The 24,081-nt window shown below is 37.4% G+C and overlaps 2 protein-coding genes across 2 annotated transcripts; one reads left to right on the top strand and one right to left on the bottom strand.

The window, feature by feature from the left end:
* The first annotated feature begins 972 nt into the window (after positions 1 to 972).
* LOC127643080 (MICOS complex subunit MIC26-like) lies at positions 973 to 19,598 on the top strand. Its single transcript, XM_052125640.1, has 9 exons — positions 973 to 1,036; positions 2,670 to 2,774; positions 3,449 to 3,568; positions 10,755 to 10,809; positions 10,934 to 11,029; positions 15,644 to 15,735; positions 17,189 to 17,287; positions 17,399 to 17,443; positions 18,716 to 19,598. Exons 1-8 carry the CDS (start codon positions 1,028 to 1,030, stop codon positions 17,441 to 17,443), a joined length of 621 nt encoding a protein of 206 aa, XP_051981600.1. The 5' UTR covers positions 973 to 1,027; the 3' UTR covers positions 18,716 to 19,598.
* Positions 19,599 to 20,414: 816 nt separating this feature from the next.
* LOC127638907 (diamine acetyltransferase 1-like) lies at positions 20,415 to 24,057 on the bottom strand. Its single transcript, XM_052120658.1, has 6 exons — positions 23,825 to 24,057; positions 22,401 to 22,452; positions 22,219 to 22,302; positions 21,868 to 21,969; positions 21,069 to 21,109; positions 20,415 to 20,724 (listed from the first exon to the last, which is right to left on the bottom strand). The coding sequence occupies exons 1-6, from the start codon at positions 23,888 to 23,890 to the stop codon at positions 20,557 to 20,559; spliced, it is 513 nt and encodes a 170-aa protein (XP_051976618.1). The 5' UTR covers positions 23,891 to 24,057; the 3' UTR covers positions 20,415 to 20,556.
* Positions 24,058 to 24,081: the final 24 nt, after the last annotated feature.

The following is a 24,081-nucleotide window of genomic DNA, read 5'->3' as shown; positions in this document are numbered from 1 at the left end:
CAAACCACATGACAAAGAAATTAGATAACGGCTAAAATTTCACAATAAACGCTGCCTTCCTCACAAACAAAGTCTATATAACAAATATAGGCATAAAAAAAAAATTGAATTTAATTAAAACAACTGATTGGAGAAAAATATTATGACTGTAATGCGCTGCATGAACACTAGATGGCGGAATACATTTATTCTAACTGTAATGCGCTGCATGAACACTAGATGGCGGAATACATTTATTCTAACTGTAATGTGCTGCATGAACACTAGATGGCGGAATACATTTATTCTAACTGTAATGTGCTGCATGAACACTAGATGGCGGAATACATTTATTCTAACTGTAATGTGCTGCATGAACACTAGATGGCGGAATACATTTATTCTAACTGTAATGTGCTGCATGAACACTAGATGGCGGAATACATTTATTCTAACTGTAATGTGCTGCATGAACACTAGATGGCGGAATACATTTATTCTAACTTTAATTTGCTGCATGAACAGTAGATGGCGGAATAAACTTGTTCTAATTGTAATGCGCTGTTATGATGATTGTTCGTTTAGGAGGTTTTGAAAGTATAAAACAACACTCACTTATCCTCCATAAGTTCAGATAAATACTTAGTGTTAAAGTGCTGTAAAACAGTTACGATTGTCTTTGGTTTTTGTTGTCAGTGCATCAAAACTGTCTCTTGGTTGCTGGGAAACCAAAGAAAGAGTTTAAACCAAATGGCAGCGATAAGATAACGGCTAACATTGCAGATTGAAAGCTGCCTTCCTCAAAAACAATGTCTATATAACAAATATAGGCATATAAAATGTATGAATTTAATTAAAACAACTGATTGGAGAAAAATATTATGACTGTAATGCGCTGCATGAACACTAGATGGCGGAATAAACTTATTCTAACTGTAATGTGCTGCATGAACACTAGATGGCGGAATAAACAGGACACAGGATGGCGGTAAGAACACCAAAGAGGGATTGCGCCCCAGAGGGCAACAGTAAAGAAGAAGATTGGAACATGAACAAGGTGAGAATTTAAAAACTTCAAGCTGACCTGTTTCAGTTCGTCTTCTTGACGGTCGTTCTGCTTTAAACGCAAGGGGTATTGTTTTTACTTATGCGCTATTTAGTCTTAAATACGCACTTACAATATTTATATTTGAGCTAATGTAATTATAAAAAATAATAATTTGTTTTTGAGCTTTAAAAGGGGCATTTGAGGACAGGAAGTACAGGGACACTGCAGAAGATCTAAGACTAAACTATTATTATAGCTTAAATAAAGCTATGTATTATTATTTGCTATTTCAGGTTGGTATATTTATATATTCTCGCCCTTACTGCCTAAAAACCCTATACATACTTCAGTGTGAGATCACTATATATATATATAACTTTAAACAGTAGTCCACCTCTGACGGCAGTGCGTTGTGGCGCATCGGTGCTCAGGTGCATTACCACATCTGGCCACTAGATGGAGACAAAATACACTTAAATCCTCAAGAGAAACTAAATTAAAGGGACAGGTCACCCAAAATGAAAATTCTCTCTTCATTTACTCACCCTCATGCCATCCCAGATGTGTCTGACTTTCTTCTGCAGAACACAAATTAAGATTTTTAGAAGAATAATTCAGCTCTGTAGGTCCAAACAATGCAAGTAAATGATGGCCAGAACTTTGAAGCTCCAAAAAGCACATAAAGGCAGCATAAAAGTAGACCATACTTAATTTACACTTTCACCTGTCCTCTTACAGTATGCACGTTCACGGAGGACCGAGTTCTTCTTCTGTTTTTTGCTGATTCGCATTCTTAGTGCAAATTGCTACCAACTGGGCAGAGCGGAGAAAGAACAAAAGGAGGGATAAAAGAAAGGAAAATAATAAATATTTGCACAAGTTCCTAGTAGGTGGCGATAAGCACAAAGAACACGAATCACCAAAAAACAGAAGTAGAACTCTTGTGAATGTGCATAGGAGGGCAGTGTGAAAGTAGATTTATAGCATTGAAATATTCTTCTAAAAAACTGAATTTGCTGAAGAAAGAAAGTCATACACATCTAGGATGGCATGAGGGTGAGGAAATAATGAGAACATTTTAATTTTTGGGTGAACTGTCCCTTTAATCCTCAATTGTGCACATTATGAAAGCAGTGTTTAAAAATAATTCCCTTTTCTTCACTTTTAATAGCTGATAAGCCTATGCATAAAATGGTTAGTTGCATTTTATTATTTGCATTTAGAATTGTTTTCCCAATCAGAACAGACCTATGAGACATTTTTGGGCCACGGCCCACCAGTTGAGTTAAAACTAAATTATGTAACTTGTTTGTGTGTCTTCATCCCTTGTCCTAAGCATTGAGTATAAGTCCCTTATAGTAACATTTTAAAGAATGTCCTCTTATAAACAACTAGGTGGGCAGTTTGTGTGTGTGTGTGTGTGTGTATGTGAGTCCTTACTGAGCATTATTCTTGCTTAAATAAGAAACATACAGCATGTGTTGACCTTGACCACAAAACTGCCGTTGATAAAGAAGTCATTGTGAAGTTCTAGGATGTTGAATGCTACATCTAAGGGGCGTTTTGGGTCAGTACATTTCGTCTGACTGGTTTATTCATGCACTCTGTTTCCATGATGATGGCGCTGCGGATGTGCCGATAGGTTGGAGGCGCAGCAGGAATCTCAAGCACTCTGGGATTGTTCTCGGCCTCTGTGCTGGCCGCCAGCGCTGATGAGAATGCCAACACAACTCTGAGTGTAGATGAGGTAATGTGGGCCTTCTTACAGCCTGGCAGGAGAATCTCAATATCAAAAACTTTGCATGGAGAAAATGAAGCCTATTTTTGGCAGTGTGACATTATTTTAATTTCTGCCCCCCAATTGACATTCCCAAAAGATATTTTAGCCTGTTTTTTAAGATTTACGCATTCAAATTTCATAACAAAATTCATCATAAAATGATGTCACAATGCAAAAAAATGTATTCTCATAACCATAGTGTGACATCATCTCATTACTGTAAATGCTACATTGTTTAAATTGCAAAATGTTTATGCATCATGGCAGTATCGGTTGTTCCACCTTTAATTTATCCTTACATTTTTAATCATTAAACCACTGTGTCAAGACGGGATGTTAAAATCATGTCTAGACAGTAAAAATCTCATTAAAACCACCTTTGACAATTACAATAGAAATAAAAAAATTTTTTTATTTTTATTTACTGTCATGTCAATATTGTCCGAATGTATTAGTGATCAAAATAAGCTCAATATAATTCAAAAAAATATTTATTATTTTTTTATTTGGATTTTGGGGTGAAATCTGAACATTTGAATGAGATTAAATCCTTAAAATTCAGTCGAGAAAATGTCATTTTTATGTTAAGATCATTCTTACAATAAGTTGTTTTTCATACTGAGACAACATTGCTTTTGCAGCTCTCTCTTTACACGACACCACCGCAGAAGTGCCAATATGTGGAGCCTGAGAGCGGGCAGGTGGAAGAGGGCGTGGCCACATTGCGAAGACTGGCAGAGCCTTATGCCACCTGGTGCCAGGTAAAGATTTGCAGCAAGTTTATCATACTCAAGCGTGATTAAGTATAATGGTTTTGTGTGCTAATGAACTTTTAGCAAGCTTGACTGATTTGGTGGGGTAATATTTGTTCTGACACTTTGAAGAAAACTTGGTTTATGGATGTTTTGGGGGAAAGATGGACTCCTCTGGCATACTGGTGTCATGACATACTCATTTGTTATAACTAGTATTATATTCCCCGAGGTCTTCTTATAATACAAGTTAAACAACAAGCTCCACAACATTATAAAACTGTATTTCAGGGTTTACACATAACGTACACCCTATGCATTGCATCCAGATACATTAAGCACAGCGGCACCTTAACTATAAAATAGTCACGACATTTGAAATGTTTGTGAATGAAACTATTTACTGACGGTTTTGCTTTGGGTCCATTATCTGCCCCATCTTTAATAATGCTCATTCAATAACAGTTCCTTTGCAATGATTGAGTCATATTCTGACTGGTTCACAAGCAAACCACGCTGGTCTGAGGCCAAAAAAACACAAAGATCTAGGCTAAACGCAAACATCAAGCAATCCATGGTGATGTTGGGTGCTTCAACCGGCTTCAACAGGTCAAAGCAGAGACACTGGTCTTCATATCTCACATCTTCCGTGTTTGTTTACACACAGAATGGCATGTGTTTTTCCCAGTCAGTGGCAGCAGCAGAATGAGATGCACTTTTAATAGCCCATCTAGTGCATGTTTACCAAAGACCAACAATTAAAAATAGCACAGACGGGTGCAAAAAGAGTCCAGGATGCTTTCAAAACATTAAGACACAGCACAGCTGCTCTAACTTGACACTCAAGGACATTCACAGAGTTGTTCCTAAGCCACTCTTGTGTTGTCTTGTCTGTGCGCTTAAGGTCATTGTCCTGTTTAGGACATGTGATATCTTAAGGATATCTCTGTATTTTGCTTTCCTTCAACCCTGACCAGTCCCCCAGTCCCTGCTACTGAATAACATTCCCACAGAATGATGCTACCATGCTTCACCGTTGGGATGATATTGTGCAGGTGATGAGCGGTGCCTGGTTTCCTCCAGACATGATGCTTGGAATTGAGGCCAAACAGTTCAGACCAGAGTCTGAACAGTCTCACAGTCTGAGAGTCCTTTAGGTGCTTTTTTATGTGTCTTGTACTGAGGAGAGGCGTCCGTCTGGCCACTCTGCCATAAAGCCCAGATCGTTGGAGTGATGGTTGTCCTTCTGCAAGTTTGTCCCATCTCCACACATGATCTCTGAAGCTTAACCAGACTGACCATTGGGTTCTTAGTCCCCACTCTTACCAAGGTCCTTCTCCCCGATTGCTCAGTTTGGCCGGGCGGCCAGCTCTAGGAAGAGTTGTTCAAAACTTCGTCCATTTATGGATAATGGAGCCCACTGTGGTCTTTGGGACATTCAATTCTGCAGAAAATGTTCTGTACCCTTCCCCAGATCTGTGCCTGGACACAATCCTCTCTCTGAGCTCTGCAGGCAGTTCCTTTGACCTCATGGCTTGGTGTTTTGCTCTGATTTGCATTTTCAGCTGTGAGACCTTATATAGACAGGTGTGTGCCTTTCCAAATCATGTCCAATCAGTTGAATTTGCAACAGGTGGACTCCAGTCAAAGTGAAGAAACATCTCAAAGATGATCCAGAGAAATGGGATCAAAAATCTTGTTTTTGCTTTGTCATTATGGGGTATGAAGTACAGATTGATGTGAGAAAAAGAATAACTTAAAGCATTTTAGCATAAGGTTTAATACTTTCTGAATGCTCTGTATATATAAATAATAACTTTCTCTAAGTAAATGTTTCACTTTAGAACAAGGAGTCAAATGTGGCTTTTCCAATGCAAGGCTCGACTCGACTCGACTCTGCTCGCTTTTTGGGGTTTTCCACTGTGGATAGTATCTGGTACCTGATACTTTTTTAGTACCACCTCGGTCGAGGTTCCAAGTGAGCCGAGCCGATACTAAATGTGACGTCAAAATCCTGCAGATCACTGATTGGTCAGGGAGAATCGTCACTACTAGCGTCACTGGATTTGCGACATGGGACATCAACCAGCTAGTTTTAAAGTTAGCAACAGCGATAGCAGTATCATTTGTTCATGCAACATTCGAATTGTAAAAATAAATGGATATGCGCAAAACCCCGCCGTGGTCAGTAAACGAGGTGCAGATGTTCCTCTCGTTAGCTAAGAACGAAATGACGCGAAACTAAAAAGTCTTTCAGGAAGTGTCTCAGCTGTTGGCCGCACACGGCTACCACCGGACCTACCAACAGTGTAGGGAAACGTTAATAAAAATTAAAAGTGACCAGAACTATCAAGGAAAATTGGAAGTGGTTCGACCAAATGGACGCTATCTAGACCGGCGAGTAATGGGAGGGAGAGTGAGCTGGACTCGATCATGGCGTTGTTGGAGTCCACGATGGAGGATGGTATGTTTTGTTACGTTAACTCTATACTCTTCTTGAAAGCTTCACTTTATTTAGTTGAGCAGCTACTAGAAAGCTTGCTTCTAAAACAACAAGTCAAGTCAATTTTATTTATATAGCGCCTTTCACAACACACATCATTTCAAAGCAGCTTGACAAACAGGCCAATTGAACTTTTACACTTATGTAAAATCAGCATGCAACAACTGCTTTATGCAGTACAATGAGCTAGTAGCTAACAGCTAGCGGTCGTGGTATTGTTTTGGTCAGTTTGTGTCGTGTTTAAGATGATGTCATGGCAGTAGAGGCAGCGCAACTATGACGATCATCTTATAATCCCGCCCACGTTGAGGCGGCACTAAACTGCAGTGGAAAAGCAAGCTCAGAAAAGTATAGCAATTCGAGTCAAACCGAACCGTAACGTGCAGTGGAAAAGTGCCAAAATTGTCTTTATTTTAAGATGATAGCAATTCATAGTAAAAATGTAGTAAATCCAATACTAATAGTGTTAATATAGTTCAATAAATTCTAAATACAACCTAATAAGTGCAAAACAAACCAGTTAGGTTAAACTTTGACTTTCAAGACTGGATTTTAGCAGTTTATTATTAAGAACGATTTACTATCCTAATGTTTTGAAAAAACCTTGAATACCACCTAATAAATGCACACGAAAAAATGTAACTTGAAAAGGTCAAATTTTCATTGTAGAACAGGGAGTCCACTTATTTGTCTTCAATAGAAGATTTTAGTCATTTATTTGTACCAGCTTTGTGAAGCCAGAACTAATTAGCCTTAATTACTGGCAATTAATATTGTTTAGTAAACATAAATATATGATGGATCTCTGAAATAGAGCATTAATTACATGACTTTCTACACAAAAATAAGATGTTTAATGTGTTGTAAATTATGGCTAAGATATCCTTACTCTACATTCAATTGTTTATTCGTTAATGTCTTATAGTGCAAGTCAAACTCTAAAATGGAGATGGCAGAACGCTACAGTGCATTTTGTTGTTCCCTGTTTTGTGCTGCTATCAGCTGGATTGTGCAATATGTTAGTTTGTGTTGTGTTTTCACGAGGACTAATGCTTTAAGTAGTGTGGATCTCTCCAAAAAGACCTGAGACTTTACATTGTATAAAAACAACAACTTCGAAAATGTCTCCCGTGAAATGTCATATTGATATTGTGCATGCCTCAATCAAGACGCCCTCCTAATTATCTCCATCTACTAATTGGCTCTATAACTCTACTCTCTCCTCTCCACCAATAGCTGGTGAGTGTACTGGCGCACTATGGCTGCCGTCGGGTCATCCTGGATGCGGCACACTGGTGGTTGTTGAGGAGAGTCCCCTGTTCTCTGTGTAAAGCGCTTTGAGTGTAGTGTCTGAAAAGCGCTATATAAATGTAACATTCATTCATTTATTCATGCCATTAATGTTGCCCTGTCACTGTGTTCTCACTGTTACATGAATCAGCATTTTATTTGGCATACACAACACAAGAGGATGCAGGGCACACTGACCCGCAGTTAAAACCGCAACATCTTGTAAAAATATTCAAAAGCAGAAGCTTGAGTGAAGAGACAGCACTTTATAAGTATTGAAACTTCCCATTACAGAGCTTTTGTCACATTGACACCAGACAAACAGTGTCAGAAATTAAGTGTTATAATGAGGGTGTTTTTTTTTACAGTGTGCATCCATTTGATTTCGTCCAGTCAAACACTTTAATAGAGCCATGTTATTGCACAATTATAGCTGTTCCCTACTAAATTAAAGCATCAAATGGAAAAGCATTTTCATATATGGCCCTATATCAGCACTTATGTAATCACTGCAGTGCTTATTTAGGGCCATATAGCACAATTGCGAGTGTGATGTTGCTTATATACAACAGTTCAATAAACAAGTAAATAAAAAAAAAAATTACAAAAAACTGAGTACGTTCATAAAAACACATTTGTGCATGGAACTATTTTTTTACGGATTGGATCAGAATCTGCCGTCCAATTAGATTCGAGGACCGGAACTAACTGTTGTGTGTATATATATATATATACACTCACACAAATATATATATATATATATATACACACACACACACACACACACACACACACATATATATATATATATATATATATATATATATATATATATATTATACACAGTATCTCACAAAAGTGAGTACACCCCTCACATATTTGTAAATATTTGATTATATATTTTCACGTGACAACACTGAAGAAATGACACTTTGCTACAATGTAAAGTAGTGAGTGTACAGCTTGTATAACAGTGTACATTTGCTGTCCCCTCGAAATAACTCAACACACAGCCATTAATGTGTAAACCGCTGGCAACAAAAGTGAGTACACCCCTAAGTGAAAATGTACGAATTGGGCCCAATGTGTCAATATTTTGTGTGGCCACCATTATTTTCCAGCACTGCTTAAACCCTCTTGGGCATGGAGTTCACCAGAGCTTCACAGGTCACCACTGGAGTCCTCTTCCACTCCTCCATGATGACATCACAGAGCTGGTGGATGTTAGAGACCTTGTGCTCCTCCACCTTCCGTTTGAGGATGCCCCACAGATGCTCAATAGGGTTTAGGTCTGGAGACATGCTTGGCCAGTCCATCACCCTCAACCTCAGCATCTTTAGCAAGGCAGCGGTCGTCTTGGAGGTGTGTTTGGGGTCGTTATCATGCTGGAATACTGCCCTGTGGCCCAGTCTCCGAAGGGAGGGGATCATGCTCTGCTTCAGTATGTCACAGAACATGTTGGCATTCATGGTTCCCTCAATGAACTGTAGCTCCACAGTGCTCATGCAGCCCCAGACCATGACACTCCCACCACCATGCTTGACTGTAGGCAAGACACACTTTGTACTCCTCACCTGGTTGCCGCCACACACGCTTGACACCATCTGAACCAAATAAGTTTATCTTGGTCTCATCAGACCACAGGACATGGTTCCAGTAATCCATGTCCTTAGTCTGCTTGTCTTCAGCAAACTGTTTGCGGGCTTTCTTGCGCATCATCTTTAGAAGAGGCTTCCTTCTGGGACGACAGCCATGCAGACCAATTTGATGCAGTGTGCGGCGTATGGTCTGAGCACTGACAGGCTGACCCCCCCACCCCTTCAACCTCTGCAGCAATGCTGGCAGCACTCATACGTCTATTTCCCAAAGACAAGCTCTGGATATGACGCTGAGCACGTGCACTCAACTTCTTTGGTCAACTATGGCGAGGCCTGTTCTGAGTGGAACCTGTCCTGTTAAACCGCTGTATGGTCTTGGCCACCGTGCTGCAGCTCAGTGTCAGGGTCTTGGCAATCTTCTTATAGCCTAGGCCAACTTTTTGTAGAGCAACAATTCTTTTTTTCAGATCCTCAGAGTTCTTTGCCATGAGGTGACATGTTTAACTTCCAGTGACCAGTTTGAGGGAGTCTGAGAGTGATGACACCACATTTAACACACCTGCTCCCCATTCACACCTGAGACCTTGTAACACTAACAAGTCACATGACACCGGGGAGGGAAAATGTCTAATTGGGCCCAATTTGGACATTTTCACTTAGGGGTGTACTCACTTTTGTTGCCAGCGGTTTAGACATTAATGGCTGTGTGTTGAGTTATTTTGAGGGGACAGCAAATTTACACTGTTATACAAGCTGTACACTCACTACTTTACATTGTAGGAAAGTGTCATTTCTTCAGTGTTGTCACATGAAAAGATATAATCAAATATTTACAAAAATGAGGGGTGAGGGGTGTAGGGGTATATATATATATATATATATATATATATATATATACATATATATATATATCACACACATACATATATATATATAACACACACATGTGTATATATATAAATACACACACACACGTATATATATATATATATATCACACACACACACACACACACACATATATATATATATATATATATACTACAGTGTCTGCAGAGGCAAGCAACCTATAACTAAACAACTTAACAAATGTTAGAAAATAGAATTGAAGGAATGTCTCTACATTTTAAATGTCTGAGGAAGTTTTGCCCTCTATGATTATTTCTATCATGGATTATGAGTTTATTACCATTGATAAAGATTTGTTCATGAAGCACTTTTATAAATCATCAAAATCGTAATGAGCTAATCCACGTTAAAAACCTACAGTATAAAGTCCACTAATAAACCTTTGGACTAAGGGTTTGTTCACCTAAAAAATTACAGTTCAGTCATCATGTCTTCTCAAAAGACATTTGTGTGACTTTCGTTGAACACAAAAGGAGACATTTAGCATAACTTTCACTCTGTTCCACTTAATAAAAGCATACAGGATTTACATGACTTCAGAAGGCTTGGAATAGAGTGCACGTGTCATGTGTACTTCTTTTATGGTATTTTATGCCCTTTTTGGAGCTTGACAGCCCCTGCTCACTGTCTGCTTTCACTGTATGAAAAGAGCAGCGTTAACGTTCTGCTAAACGTCTCCTTTTGTGTTCCACATGTGTAAGAAAATCAAAGATGTCTTCGATTACCCATTTTTTTTCTTTCATTGAGTGCACACCAGCTTTTTTATTGTTTGTTCTCCTTTTTGCCTTTTTTTTTTTTTTAACATGGATTCACATGAAGCCCAAAAAGCTTGGGTAAGGGTGAAAGTTACATTGTAAAGACTAACTTACTTTCTTTGTGCTGACATTGCAACCCAGGGTGTGTATGGCGTGGTGAAACCCAAGGTTGACAGTTCTGTACAATTTGGGCAAAGTAAGCAAACCCTTACAGTCACACACAGAGACACAAAGACATCATGCACTGAATGCTTGTTTCATATGTCACATGACTCAATAACATGGTTTAAATGTAGTGACTTTCTTGCTCCGTTATTTAGACAGTCACGCCTACCTGAAGAACCCTCCACCTGAGTTTTACTCAAGAGCTGGAGTCATTGGCTTTGCTGGGATCCTCGGCCTTTTCCTTGGACGAGGTATTGAACACTTTAGAAGAGATAGTTAACCCAAAAATGAATATTCTGTCATCATTTACTCACTCTCATGTTGTGGTTTAGAACAATAAACCACATTATGATGACAGAATACATAATGAACTATCCCTTTAATGGCATAATTGTTTTAGCACTGTGGTATGCATTTTTATTATCAGAGTCACTATTTGCACCCAGGTCCAAATATCACTGGCCAACAGTGTTACATCAGGGAAATCAACGTACCAATGGCTTACCTATACCTGTAGTCATCTACCCACATTCAGCTGGGATTGGACAAAAAACATTGCATAGAAAAACAATTGAACTGCTGTGTGCATTTTCCATTTCCCTTTTGGATTTGTGACTAGTAGCACCTAATAAACAAGCAAAAAATAAATTGATTCTACAGCAAATAGTTTTCCTAAAACATTATGTCCACATACTTTGAATAGTTGTGAAATATTCATGGAGTTAGGATTTAATCAATTATATACATTTATGTATTTATTATACATTTATCATATATATTCAGTTTAAATGGAGTTAGGATGAAAGTAAGGTGCATTTGAAACTGTTCTGAGACCAGTGTAGACAAACAGCACACTGGAGGTTAAGTCATTCACTAAATAGGGAGCAAGAGTGCATCGATAGCTTTGCTATGCAGTTAAGTGCGTTCACTCCTAAAATCAGGTGAAAAGTTCAGTTTCAGGCTGGAGATGATTTTTGGATCACTCAACATATTTGGCAGACATGGGACAATGATAATCAGTACATACTGTAGATTCACAATTTTCACAAATTACCTAATGTTACTCAGTACTTTTATGGGTGAGTTACCTAATGTTACTCAGTACATTTATGGGTGAGTTACCTAATGTTACTCAGTACTTTTATGGGTGAGTTACCTAATGTTACTCAGTACTTTTATGGGTGAGTTACCTAATGTTACTCAGTACTTTTATGGGTTAGTTACCTAATGTTACTCAGTACATTTATGGGTGAGTTACCTAATGTTACTCAGTACATTTATGGGTGAGTTACCTAATGTTACTCAGTACTTTTATGGGTGAGTTACCTAATGTTACTCAGTACATTTATGGGTGAGTTACCTAATGTTACTCAGTACATTTATGGGTGAGTTACCTAATGTTACTCAGTACTTTTATGGGTGAGTTACCTAATGTTACTCAGTACATTTATGGGTGAGTTACCTAATGTTACTCAGTACTTTTATGGGTGAGTTACCTAATGTTACTCAGTACTTTTATGGGTGAGATACCTAATGTTACTCAGTACATTTATGGGTGAGTTACCTAATGTTACTCAGTACTTTTATGGGTGAGTTACCTAATGTTACTCAGTACATTTATGGGTGAGTTACCTATTGTTACTCAGTACTTTTATGGGTAAGTTACCTAATGTTACTCAGAACTTTTATGGGTGAGTTACCTAATGTTACTCAGTACTTTCTTGGGTGAGTTACCTAATGTTACTCAGAACTTTTATGGGTGAGTTACCTAATGTTACTCAGTACTTTCTTGGATAAGTTTCCAAATATTACTCAGTACTTTTATGGGTAAGTTACCTAATGTTACTCAGTAATTTATGGGTAAGTTACCTAATGTTACTCAGTACTTTCTTGGGTGAGTTACCTAATGTTACTCAGTACTTTTATGGGTAAGTTACCTAATGTTACTCAGTACTTTTATGGGTGAGTTACCTAATGTTACTCAGTACTTTTATGGGTAAGTTACCTAATGTTACTCAGTACTTTTATGGATAAGTTACCTAACGTTACTCAGTACTTTTATGGGTAAGTTACCTAATGTTACTCAGTACTTTTATGGGTAAGTTACCTAATGTTACTCAGTACTTTTATGGGTAAGTTACCTAATGTTACTCAGTACTTTTATGGGTAAGTTACCTAATGTTTCTCAGTACTTTTATGGGTAAGTTACCTAAAGTTACTCAGTACTTTCTTGGGTAAGTTACCTAATGTTACTCAGTACTTTTATGGGTAAGTTACCTAATGTTTCTCAGTATTTTATGGGTAAGTTACCTAATGTTACTCAGTACTTTCTTGGGTAAGTTACCTAATGTTACTCAGTAATTTTATGGGTAAGTTACCTAATGTTACTCAGTACTTTCTTGGGTGAGTCACCTAATGTTACTCAGTACTTTTATGGGTAAGTTACCTAATGTTACTCAGTACTTTCTTGGGTGAGTTACCTAATGTTTCTCAGTACTTTTATGGGTAAGTTACCTAATGTTACTCAGAACTTTCTTGGGTGAGTCACCTAATGTTACTCAGTACTTTCTTGGGTAAGTTTCAAAATGTTACTCAGTACTTTCTTGGATAAGTTTCCAAATATTACTCAGTACTTTTATGGGTAAGTTACCTAATGTTACTCAGAACTTTCATGGGTAAGTTACCTAATGTTACTCAGTACTTTTATGGGTAAGTTACCTAATGTTACTCAGTAATTTTTTGGGTAAGTTACCTAATGTTACTCAGTACTTTCTTGGGTGAGTTACCTAATGTTACTCAGTACTTTTATAGGTAAGTTACCTAATGTTACTCAGTACTTTTATGGGTAAGTTACCTAATGTTACTCAGTACTTTTATGGGTAAGTTACCTAAGGTTACTCAGTACTTTTATGGGTGAGTTACCTAAGGTTACTCAGTACTTTTATGGGTAAGTTACCTAAGGTTACTCAGTACTTTTATGGATAAGTTACCTAAAGTTACTCAGTACTTTCATGGGTAAGTTACCTAATGTTACTCAGTACTTTTATGGGTAAGTTACCTAATGTTACGCAGTACTTTTATGGGTAAGTTACCTAAAGTTACTCAGTACTTTCTTGGGTAAGTTACCTAATGTTACTCAGTACTTTTATGGGTAAGTTACCTAAAGTTACTCAGTACTTTCTTGGGTAAGTTACCTAATGTTAATCAGTACTTTTATGGGTAAGTTACCTAATGTTACTCAGTACTTTTATGGGTAAGTTACCTAATGTTACTCAGTACTTTCTTGGGTAAGTTACCTAATGTTACTCAGTACCTTTATGGGTAAGTTACCTACTGTTTCTCAGTACTTTCTTGGGTGAGTTACCTAATGTTACTCAGTACTTTCTTGGGTAAGTTTCCAAATGTTACTCAGTACTTTCTTGGATAAGTTTCCAAATATTACTCAGTACTTTATGGGTAAGTTACCTATTGTTACTCAGTACTTTTATGGGTAAGTTACCTAATGTTACTCAGTAATTGTATGGGTAAGTTACCTAATGTTACTCAGTAATTTCTTGGGTAAGTTTACAAATGTTACTCAGTACTTTCTTGGATAAGTTTCCAAATATTACTCAGTACTTTATGGGTAAGTTACCTATTGTTACTCAGTACTTTTATGGGTAAGTTACCTAATGTTACTCAGTAATTGTATGGGTAAGTTACCTAATGTTACTCAGTACTTTCTTGGGTGAGTTACCTAATGTTACTCAGTACTTTCTTGGGTAAGTTTCCAAATGTTACTCAGTACTTTCTTGGATAAGTTTCCAAATATTACTCAGTACTTTATGGGTAAGTTACCTATTGTTACTCAGTACTTTTATGGGTAAGTTACCTAATGTTACTCAGTAATTGTATGGGTAAGTTACCTAATGTTACTCAGTACTTTCTTGGGTGAGTTACCTAATGTTACTCAGTACTTTTATGGGTAAGTTACCTAATGTTACTCAGTACATTTATGGGTAAGTTACCTAAGGTTACTCAGTACTTTTATGGGTAAGTTACCTAAGGCTACTCAGTACTTTTATGGGTAAGTTACCTAATGTTACTCAGTACTTTTATGGGTAAGTACACTAAGTATACTGAAAGAACACATACTGAAAAATAAAGTGCAATCAAAAAATTAGACTATCAAGACTGTTAAGTAAAAACAATTATAAAAAAAAACAGATATTTTGACATTTTTATGGAAAATCGCATTTTGTTCAGGTTAAATGTAGTAATCCTAAGAAAATGTATTGATAATCGTGACTGAAACATATGTTTTTACCTTGAAATCTATATTTGAAAACTTTTTTTTTTTTTTTTAAACTTAATGATTGTGTACACTCATGAGCAAGGAAAGTATTTTAATATATTTTACTATATGTCATGTTTTAAAGTCATTAAATATATATATATATATATATATATATATATATATATATATATATATATATATATATATATATATATATATATATATATATTATTTATTTATTTATTTTTTTTTTTTTTTTCTGTAGAAAATTCTTTCAATGTTTTAAAAAAATTCTGAAACCAACATGGAAACGAAAAATTTTATTTTTACAAAAATATTTAATTTTTATCACTTCGGACAACCTTATTTATGACGACCAAAATGTGGGGTGAAATTAGTAAGCTTATACATCACTATTTACCATGTGATGCAAATAGTATATTTTTAACACAGTGGGGCAAATAGCATCCGCCTTCTATTAATGCTTGTTGTGATTCACATTATGCTGCATGAAATCTGACAGTGACACATTATTATTACAAGTGCTTGAATTTTGTGAACTGTAAGTTTTTTTTGGCCATTTCTGTAGGTTCTAGGATGAAGAGACTGATCTACCCAACCACACTAATGGCTGTTGGTGCTTCTATGTACTATCCACAAGAGGCTGTAACCATCGCAAAGGTAGGTGTGTGTATGTGTTCACTCGAGTTCCTGTATGGCTTGTATTTTTACTGGATGTTGGACTGTTCGATGTTTTCATGTTGAACTCCGTCTTCAGTCAGGTCTGAAAACGAGCAGAGGAAAATGGTGACGTGGGTTACGATGTGAAAGTTTCCACCCCATTAGCTCAGTTTAAAAACAGCAGATGAAATTCATGGCCCCTCAAGGCCAGAAACTCAACCTCTCATGAACACGGCGTTATTATCAGACATTTGTCTGTTTTGATTGTACCCAATATGGACTTTGCAGTGGAATGTCATCAACATCTCTCGTGCTCTCTCACTGTGATATGTGTGCTGCAGACTGAAACTCTGTCAACACACATCATTACAAAAACAAGCGGTTTTAGAGTCTCTGAAGGGCAGTTTGAATGCTGTATGTCCCCGTCCTGTTAGATATACTGATGGACATGTCCTGTAAAGCCACATGAATGTGATTATAAAGTAAAACAACCCAAAATTGGCAGGTCCTAGAATTAGGCTGTTGTCACATTTAGTTTGGTTGCTTGGTCCAAACGTGAGTATAATTCAACTCTTTAAAGGCAAATGATTTGATCACTGCTGCTTTGAGAAATGAAAAACTATGATTAGTGCGACAGGGGTCATTTCTATGTTCCCAGGGTCCTGTTCCCCAGATTTATATGGCATCTATACAGGTCTGTGTTGGATGTACGGCCGCAGGGGGGCACAACCGTGGCTCCCCTGCTGGATGAACCACCATCATTCACTCGGGTACCACCAGGACTACTATCGACCCGAGTTTGAGGCCAGTCCAACCTCGCTCAGCCAAGTTATGCATCTATACTGTATGTGTCCGTGTTGGACGTTCGGCCATGAAAGGGTACGTCCGTGGCTCCCCTGCCAAATGTACCACCATCATCCACTTGGGTACCACCAGGACTCGAGTTTGAGGCCGATCTGACCTCATTCGGCTTATAAAACGTTTGTAATAGTTGAATTCCTGGTGAAGAACTACATTACCCATGATCCTTAGGAGAAAGATCCACCAATCACGGCAAACAAAGTGCACCAAAAGAGCTCTGCAGCGACCGCCCACTATTTAAATGATGCAATCGAGTCAGTCTCCCTACACTCATAAACTACTTATATATTTGCAAAGCATTTAAATTCAAATGTGTTGTTTTTATACTTATAGTCATCAACTTTAAATAAATAGTGTTATATTTTTTTTGCCATTTTTAATTCCCTTACATCATTGGCAGTGTTTCATGGGATTGTAGGTCACGCCATCATTAAAATGTTAAGTGCACGTCTTGTCGCTTCGTCTTGAACAGCCCTTCAATAACATGACCATCAGCAGTAGGAACGTCCCACTAATACCAACAGCTTCTAGATGACTTCCAGTAATAAATCATCAGACTTAGATGACCTTTTCTAATCTTTCCACCCCACAGAAAACAGGAGACGCCATTTGCGGCTCGACACTTAAGGCTTATGTTGCCGTGGAGAATCTTATCAAAGACAAACCCGCCTCCAAGAAGGTTCAACAGAAGGTCAGTTTATCTCATGCTGACCCAAACATTCTCTTATGCACAGAAACACATTACAGATGGTATTTTGTTCAGGAACACCCTCAAATTTCATTTTGTTTGCTGTTTTAATAGTCTGATCAAGCAGAGAAGACTTCCAGTGGAGAGACCAAAGCTTAGGTACAAAACAACAAACATGTTATAAAAAGCACGGAATCACAACACAGGTGCACACGATGAATAAACAAGATTTATCTTCTCATAACAAGCCCAATTTTCCCACTCATGAATCAATGCATTATGGCTAATCATTACTGCATCTTCAAATAGTGGCTCTTAAAGGGATAATTCACACAAAAATGAAACTCCTCATGCCATCCCAGATGTGTATGAGTTTCTTTCTTCTGCTGAACACAAAAGAAGGTTTTTAGATTATCTCAGCACTGTTGGTCCATTCAATGCAAGTGAATTGCGGACAGAACTTTGAAGCTCCAAAAAGCACATAAAGACAGCATAAAAGTAACCCATTAGACTCCAGTGGTCAAAGCCATGTGTTCAGAAGCAATATGATAAGTGTGGTTGAGAAACAGGTCAATATTTAAGTCCTTTTTTACTATAAATTCTCCTTCCTGAGCAGTAGGTGGTGATAAAAAAAGATGGACGACGCCCCTTCGCTCTTTTCCATTGGTGAGAACTGAAGCCGCCAGTGTCTCGATATGGCGCTGACATCTTGGGACTTGAGTCTGCGCAGTTGCGATTTCGGGACCAGACCTGCGCAGTAGTGAGCAGGAAGTAAAGCCACGAAATCAAGGCCCCGCCCTCACTCTCGCTGAATCAATCGCAAGGACACGCCCCTGCACTTTTGACTTTTGACGGTGTGAAATAATTAATTATAGAAATTTAGATATTAAATATAAAGCTCCAATCTCCTCAGTCCTCTGAAGATCCCGAAAAAAAGTCAGTTGGTGCTTCAGTGACTACTTCGCTCAGAGGACCTGTCAATCACAGCTGTCAATCATGATGTCACAGCAGCGTTTTTATAGCATCAAATAACTAAAAACAAACTTATTTTGAAAACAAACACTTGAAATGACATCAACGCGATAGAAACGACAGTAAATGACAGACACTATCTTTGGAAAAAAGATATGTGAAGTGTCATTTAATTGTTTAGTTGGTCTCACGTCCCGTTGAATAACATGGGGAGGCGGGGTTTATGACCTATACTAGGACCAGCCACCGGGGGCGATCGAGACGTTTTGGCTTCACTTTTGAGGGCTTGTGTGGCACGCTTGGAGGACTGCAATAAACAAAAGCAGAATGTGAAAGTGGGGATTTATAGTAAAAATTACTTAAATATTGATGTTTCTCACCCACACCTATCATATTACTTCTGAAGACATGGATTATACCACTATGTAGACTATCTATTGCTTTGTTGTTTGTTTATAGGTACATTACCTCTCAAGCCGTTGCTATGACAATGTGTGTTGTCGTCGGGCAATTACAAGATCTCTGCCCTTCAATCAACCTTCACGATCTACTTTTGCACTAGCTACTTCCTCTTTCATCTGTCAATCATCAGAGGGGTTAGTGGTCTGGAAAGTTTTGAACTTGAAAAAAGAACTACTGCGATTATATTGAAAATGCACTTGTATACCAAAATAAATATTAATATTCCATGTAAGGGTTGGATTTTTGACTGCAATTACAAAACATATATTGTGTTCAGTGTTGCGTGTTCCTTGCAAAAATGCCACTACACTAGTCTGAACTAGTTTTTCTTGGATTTAGAGATTCACCACATCCTCACGTGGTTGAGACATTTCCTGTAGGATGATGTCATTGTGTGTCTTAATTGCCTTTTTTTTCCAGTTTAAAAGTAAACAATTTAAAGGTGAACGGTGTCATTTTTCGATGTTAAAATACTTTCTCCTATTCCAGTTAAGCGTGCTGAGTTTATATATGCCACTGGCGAAGGAAGTAAACACTTTTAAAACCGCTGTTTGGTAGCAAAACTGCCTCATGCAATGGCATGCTTTTTGGATGGGACCATCAGTCATATCAACCAGTGGCAGATAGAAAGAGAGTGCTTTGGAAACCTGTTTGAAAAGTCATTTTTGTAATTCAGTTTGGAGCCACCAGTGGCACAGAAAACTTCAAACTTGCCCCTTTGGAAGAATGTTTAAGTTAGCTTTTGAAATTTAAAGGGACAGTTCACCCAAATATCCCTAATCATTTACTCACCCTCACACCATCCCAGATATGTATGACTTTCATCTGCAGATTTTTAGAAGAATATTTCAGCTCTGTAGGTCCATAAAAAGTGAATGGTGGCCAGAACCTTGAAGCTCAAAAAAAGCACATAAAGGCAGCATAAAAGTAATCCATATGCCTCCATTGGTTTAACCCATGACTTTAGAAGTGATAAGTGTGGGTGAGAAACAAATCAATATTTTTATAACTTTTTTTATATATATAAATCTCCTAAGCACATTCACGAGAGCACTAAGTTCTTCTGTTTTTGGCGATTCGCATTCTTCGTGCATTTTACCACCTACTGAGCACAGTGGGCAGGAGCAGAAAGATAAAAAGAGAAAGAAAAGGCAAAAGGAGATAAATCATATGTGCACAACAGCACAGTAGGTAGCGGTATGCACGAAGAATGTGAATCAGAAAATAAATACAGAAGAAATCTGTAATGGAGTGGTGGTGGCATAGTGGGCTAAAGCACATAACTGTTAATCAGAAGGTCACTGGTTCGATCCCCACAGCCACCACCGTTGTGTCCTTGAGTAAGGCACTTAATCCAGGTTGTTCCGGGGGGATTGTCCCTGTAATAAGTGCACTGTAAGTCGCTTTGGATAAAAGTGTCTGCCAAATGCATAAATGTAAATCTTGTGAAAGTGCATAGGAAGGCTGGAATAAGCCACTGGAGTCGTGTGGATTACTTTTATGCTGCCTTTATGTGCTTTTTTGAGCTTCAAAGTTCACTTGCATTGTATGGACCTACAGAGCAGAGATATTCCTCTAAAATCTTCACATTTTTGTGTGAAATATTCCTTTAACATCATAGATGCATTTATTGCATACCAAGTTTTCAAAGAGTTAATGAAGTGTTTCTTTAACCAGAACCAATCAACAATTCAAGTCACTTTCTGCAAGTGTAAACTTTATTAAACAAAACTTTGTGGTTATCATCTCAATTATTGCTCTTAGACTACAGTAACTGATGAACCAATCAAAAGCAAATAAGATTTCCTGGTATTCAACATTCTCTGCCACCTTGACGTCTACTTGGAAGATATCTTGAGTAGGTTGCACTTGTCAATCTCGTACAGACGCCATCCCTCCTCATGGGAGAGATCAGAGGCGCCGCGCCGCTTGTAGAACTCGATGGACGTTGTGTTCCACTCGGCCACGATGAAGTGCATACCGCTGCATCGGGTCTTCACTGCCGTCTATGGGTGATGAAGGAAATAAAAAATGAATGAGGAGACTTCTTATACATTTAATTAGTTTTGGATAATATAATGCCTGATAGTACTCTAAAAGTCTCAGAAATGAACTCTTATTAAGGGGCGACTGATTATTAAGGTTATTTTTTACCTTTTATTAGGCGTGTAACAAACAAATGCATTAAATTGCGGTATATCAAATATTTCAATTAAATCAATTAACTGAAATGGTCACTAAAGTGTCTTATCCCATGACTAAAGGCTTTAAAATATTACCAAATTACAGTACATCAAATGTTAGATATAGGATGAACAATGGAGGAATTCCAGTTCCCTTTCATGTATACCTCACTCAGCATCCTCAGGATATCAGAGCCAATTCCGTAACCTAGGGTGGATAAAGAAATGTTAGTTAATTTTATATGCAAGACATCCTTTACACATTAACATATACTCTTCTGTGCCTTAAAGGGATAGTTCTCATTATGTACTCACCCTCATGCTGTCCCAGATGTGTATGACTTTCTGTCCTCGGCTGAACATAAACGAAGATTATTTTTAGAAGAATATCTCAACTCTGGTCCCCACAATTCATGATAACGGACTTAGGTGCAAAAAGCACATAAAGACAGCATAAAAGTAACGCATAAGACTCCTGTGGTATAACCCATGTCTTCAGAAGTGATATGATAGGTGTGGTTGAGAATCAGATGAATACTTATGTCTTTTTTTTAATTATAAATTCTCCTCCCTGCCCAGTAGGTGGCGATATGCACGATGAATGCAAATCTCCAAAAACAAAAGAAGAAGAATGTGAAAATGGTTTCACACCTACACATATCATATCACTTCTGAAGACATGGAAGTAACCACTGGAGTCTTATGGATTCATTTATGCTGCCATTATATGCTTCTTTTGAGCTTTAAAAGCTCTGGTCACCATTCACTTGCATTGTATGGACCTACATAGCTGAAATACTCATAAGAATCTTCATTTGAGTCATGTAGAAGAATGAAAGTCCCACATCTGGGACAGCATGAGGTGTAAATGAGGAGCGAATTTTCTTTTTTTGGGTGAACTATCTCTTTAAGAATTCCTCATGTGTTGTCATGGGTCATGAGTCCACTTTTCCAACATCTTCATACCTCTGAACTCCATCATGACATAGAAATCCTCCAGATAAAGCAGCTTCCCAATCCAGGGGTCGTAGGTGAAGTAGTACATGGCAAAGCCAACCACTGTATAACCTACATATAACATACACAAAGAATTGTTTTGCATCAACAGCTTAAGTAAAATATTTTTAATTGATAGTACATTAGTAGTTCAGCAAACAATGGGTTAAAACGGAATAGAAAGTGAATATCTGACGTCAGATGATGATTGTGACGCATGACATAACCCATATGTTCAGAATATAACTTGTCTTGTAAATGTTATATAGTATCATAGATGGCATTGGTGTGGTTAATATATATTTGGGATTTAAATGTTACCCTCTATGGACTGTTCATCTTTCGGAACTTCAGCGACGACGCAGTGATAAAACGGATGATCTCCGAAACCGTCCTCAAGTAACTCTAAAAATAAATAAATAAATAAATAAATAAATAATCATCATGTAAACATGCATTTAAGTAAAATATATTTTGAGACTGAATCACAGTTAAATACATACCCTTCTCGGTAAGGACGACCTGTTCCTCCATTTTCTCAAATTTGGCAAGTTCCTGAAATCGAATAAATAAACCGCAAATATTCAATAAACAAAATGACAACCGACATGTAAAATGTCCATGTTTGGACATGTGCAGTGTTGGGTAAGTTACTCTAAATAGTCATTAATTACTAACTACTAATTACATCTTCTACAGTGTAATTAGATTACTAATTAATTACCCTGTCTGCAAGATGATTGCATTACTTATTACTAATGACTTAAATTACATTAAGTCAGACCCAAGTCACTGAAGAACTAAGTCTGTCAGCTGAACACAAAGAACACAATTACCAAAAGGTTAATCAAGGAAAAAGATGTCAAAAGACTGAAATTTCAAAGGATATTGAAATGAACTTCTGTAGCCGTAGCTTATCTCCTAAATGCAGAAGTAAAGGGCAAATGCCTACTTGAGAATAATCACATTAATTAGTGGAACTGCCGAGGGATTAAAGTAAATTTTTCTGAACTGCTGCGTTTATCTGCTGTTGTTAATCCCATTGCCTCTTGTCTTTAAGAGACTCGCTTGGTACAGAGCAGCCATTGACCAATGAAAGATCTTTCACAAGTTTCCTAAAGAGTGTAGACATAACCCGACTGTTTACACAAGATGCTGTCAGTATTGGTCATTCCAGACTTGCATGTTTTAATTGAAAGGGGAAGTGTCACCAACATGTGATTTTTGTCAGACACCACGGTCTATTAAACAGATTTTACTGGAATGACCTACTTTTAATGCCAATAGGCAACATTTTTACTATATAATATATATAATTTAATAATTACATGCATTCTCCATGGATGTTTTAAAAATGTTTCACCAGGGAAAATGTCAAATGTTTGAAATGAACTCTTATATAAATGTTCATGGTGTATATTACTGTATTATATATTGTGTATATCACCTGTTGATCTTGCCATGAAAATTGCCAGTGATGCTGAGTGACATGTCAATAAAAATAAATAAATAAATAAATATGACTAATTACATTCTAAAATCCCTTATCAACCTCGAGCAGAGGAAAAATACAAAGATAGACATGAAACTGTTCTTTTAATTCTTTCAAATATATAATATAAAAATCTAATAAATTATTCATGAACTGGCCAAAGAATTTAAGGGGGCGGCGTTAAATTACAAAACATACAGTTTTAACATTAGACATTAAATTTAGATTTTAAATGCACTATTGTTTTATATAGGATTGTTCTGTAGTCTATACAGTAACACAATTACATCAGAAGTAACTGTAATTAAAATTACAAAAAAATTAAGAGTGATCCCTTACTTTTTTTAGTGGAAAAAGTCATTAAATTACAGTATTTAATTACTTAGCATTACACCCAATACCCAGTGTATGTGTCTTATATTAGTATTTATTTACCTTTATGAGTCGCAATATGTCAGACACGTCCTTGGACTCGGCTTTCCGTAATATAAAATTGGCCATTTTCTTCTTTTACTCTTCTTCCCTTTTCTTACTAGTCCTCGGTATGTGAAAAGCAGTAAGATTTGTTTCTTCATTCGATCCTAAGGGGGGTACCCTCGGCAGAAAGTCCGGGTTTCTAACCCTGTAAACGACGAATTACATGAAGTCTGAAGTCGCCAACGCGCTTTATTATCAGAACAAACTGTTCGAGA

Source organism: Xyrauchen texanus, chromosome 4 (genome assembly GCF_025860055.1).
Source record: "Xyrauchen texanus isolate HMW12.3.18 chromosome 4, RBS_HiC_50CHRs, whole genome shotgun sequence".
In the NCBI taxonomy this organism is placed as follows: domain Eukaryota; kingdom Metazoa; phylum Chordata; class Actinopteri; order Cypriniformes; family Catostomidae; genus Xyrauchen; species Xyrauchen texanus.
Note: the sequence above shows the minus strand (reverse complement) of the source record. Positions and strands in the feature narration are given on the sequence as shown.